Consider the following 1,361-nt stretch of genomic DNA (forward strand, 5'->3'; position numbering starts at 1 on the left):
TACAGGTGGAGGAGGTGGAAGAAGAGGAGGAGGAAGAGGAGAAGGAGGTGGAGGAGGTGGAGGAGGAGGTGGTGGTGGAGGAGGAGGAGGAGGAGGAGGAGGAGGAGGAGGAGGAGGAGGAGGAGGTAAAGGTAAGAGCGTCGTGGATCTCTCTTTCTCACCTTGTACAGCAGCGTGAGTAGGTTCCTCCCGACTTCTTCGAGTCAGCTTCTTCGAGTCCAGCTCGAGGAGACTTGAGGTCCTCCTTCAAGAGGAAGGTTCTGCGATGGTCGATCTTGACGACGAGGAGGAACACATGACGAAGGTGAGTGTATTCTCCCCCCCTCCCCTTTTTTTCCTTTTTGGGCTTCGGGTTTTTGAGATCGACGGCGTTCTTGAAGAGATCGGTGAGAACGAGTAGTGAGGTAGCGAGTTCCTGATCTGCCGAAGGCAACGTATAGAACGAGGTAGTTATTGATATGTATTCAGTCTGTAACGAATGACCTACAATGTTCTGTAACGTATCCACATGTCGTGCACACGAAGAACGCACTTTATTCTAGAACTAAAATATTTCTTTTCTTTCTTATTCTAGAAAAGGAAAGTTCCTCCCGCGGAGACGCGGCCGTCAGGCGCCGTCCGGCCGCGAAACTCATCGAACGCTCATGAACGCCGAAGAAGAGGACAGCGAAGTTGCTCTCGGCCTCCTCGAGGCTACAACCGAGGTCCTCCTCCTCCTCTTCTTCCTCTTCCTCCTCCTCCTCCTCCTCTTCTTCCTTTACCTCCTGATGGGGTTGTCGGCGAAGTACTTCTCCTTCACCTACGGACCGGAGCGGCATAGCACGACCGGGCCGCCGCTGCGGTGACGGCGGCGGGGTTTTGCGGCGGGCGGGTGTTTCGGCAGCGGCGGCGGCGGGGGCGGCGGCACAGAGGACCTGACACGACACGGGGGCACGGCGTGACGCGGCGCGGCGCAGCGCGGCGAGCTCGATAATAACCGAAGCGGTTTGCGGTTCGGACGACGAGCGCGCGAGAAGGAGTCAGCCTGCTATATACCGACAGCGTGCGTGGCTCTCCCGTCGGCATTACTGAGCACGCCCATGGCCCTGAGCCCTGCCCAGACACCGCCGCAGCTCCCGTGGTTGCCAACTTAGCCAGCAATGGCCCCAGACACGCACGCCCGCCCGCCCGCCCGCCCGCACGCCGCCGCCGTACCCTCCCTTGGCATGCCGTGCAACTGATTAAATAAATCAGAATTTCTACAATTCGTATTTCACCTCAAAATTCGCATTTTTTTTCTACTTTTTTCACGATTCGTTCTTCGAAGTAGGGGATGATGCTGGCGGTTCTTCGTTGACGGTCGAAGTCGCAGAACGATGAAG

The 1,361-nt window shown here is 57.0% G+C and overlaps 1 protein-coding gene across 1 annotated transcript in view; it reads right to left on the bottom strand.

Annotated features, from left to right (window-relative positions):
* Window positions 1–818, bottom strand: part of LOC143027988 (uncharacterized) — a 41,900-nt gene extending 41,082 nt beyond the window's left edge. The window contains exons 1-2 of the mRNA XM_076189630.1: window positions 762–818; window positions 162–538 (exon numbers count right to left, since the gene is read on the bottom strand). Coding sequence (XP_076045745.1) covers window positions 162–538; window positions 762–818 — 434 coding nt within the window. The remainder of the gene's footprint in view (window positions 1–161; window positions 539–761) is intronic.
* Window positions 819–1,361: the final 543 nt, after the last annotated feature.

The sequence above is a fragment of the Oratosquilla oratoria genome, chromosome 9 (assembly GCF_046742065.1).
Source record: "Oratosquilla oratoria isolate Oo_2021 chromosome 9, ASM4674206v1, whole genome shotgun sequence".
NCBI classification, from domain to species: Eukaryota; Metazoa; Arthropoda; class Malacostraca; order Stomatopoda; family Squillidae; genus Oratosquilla; species Oratosquilla oratoria.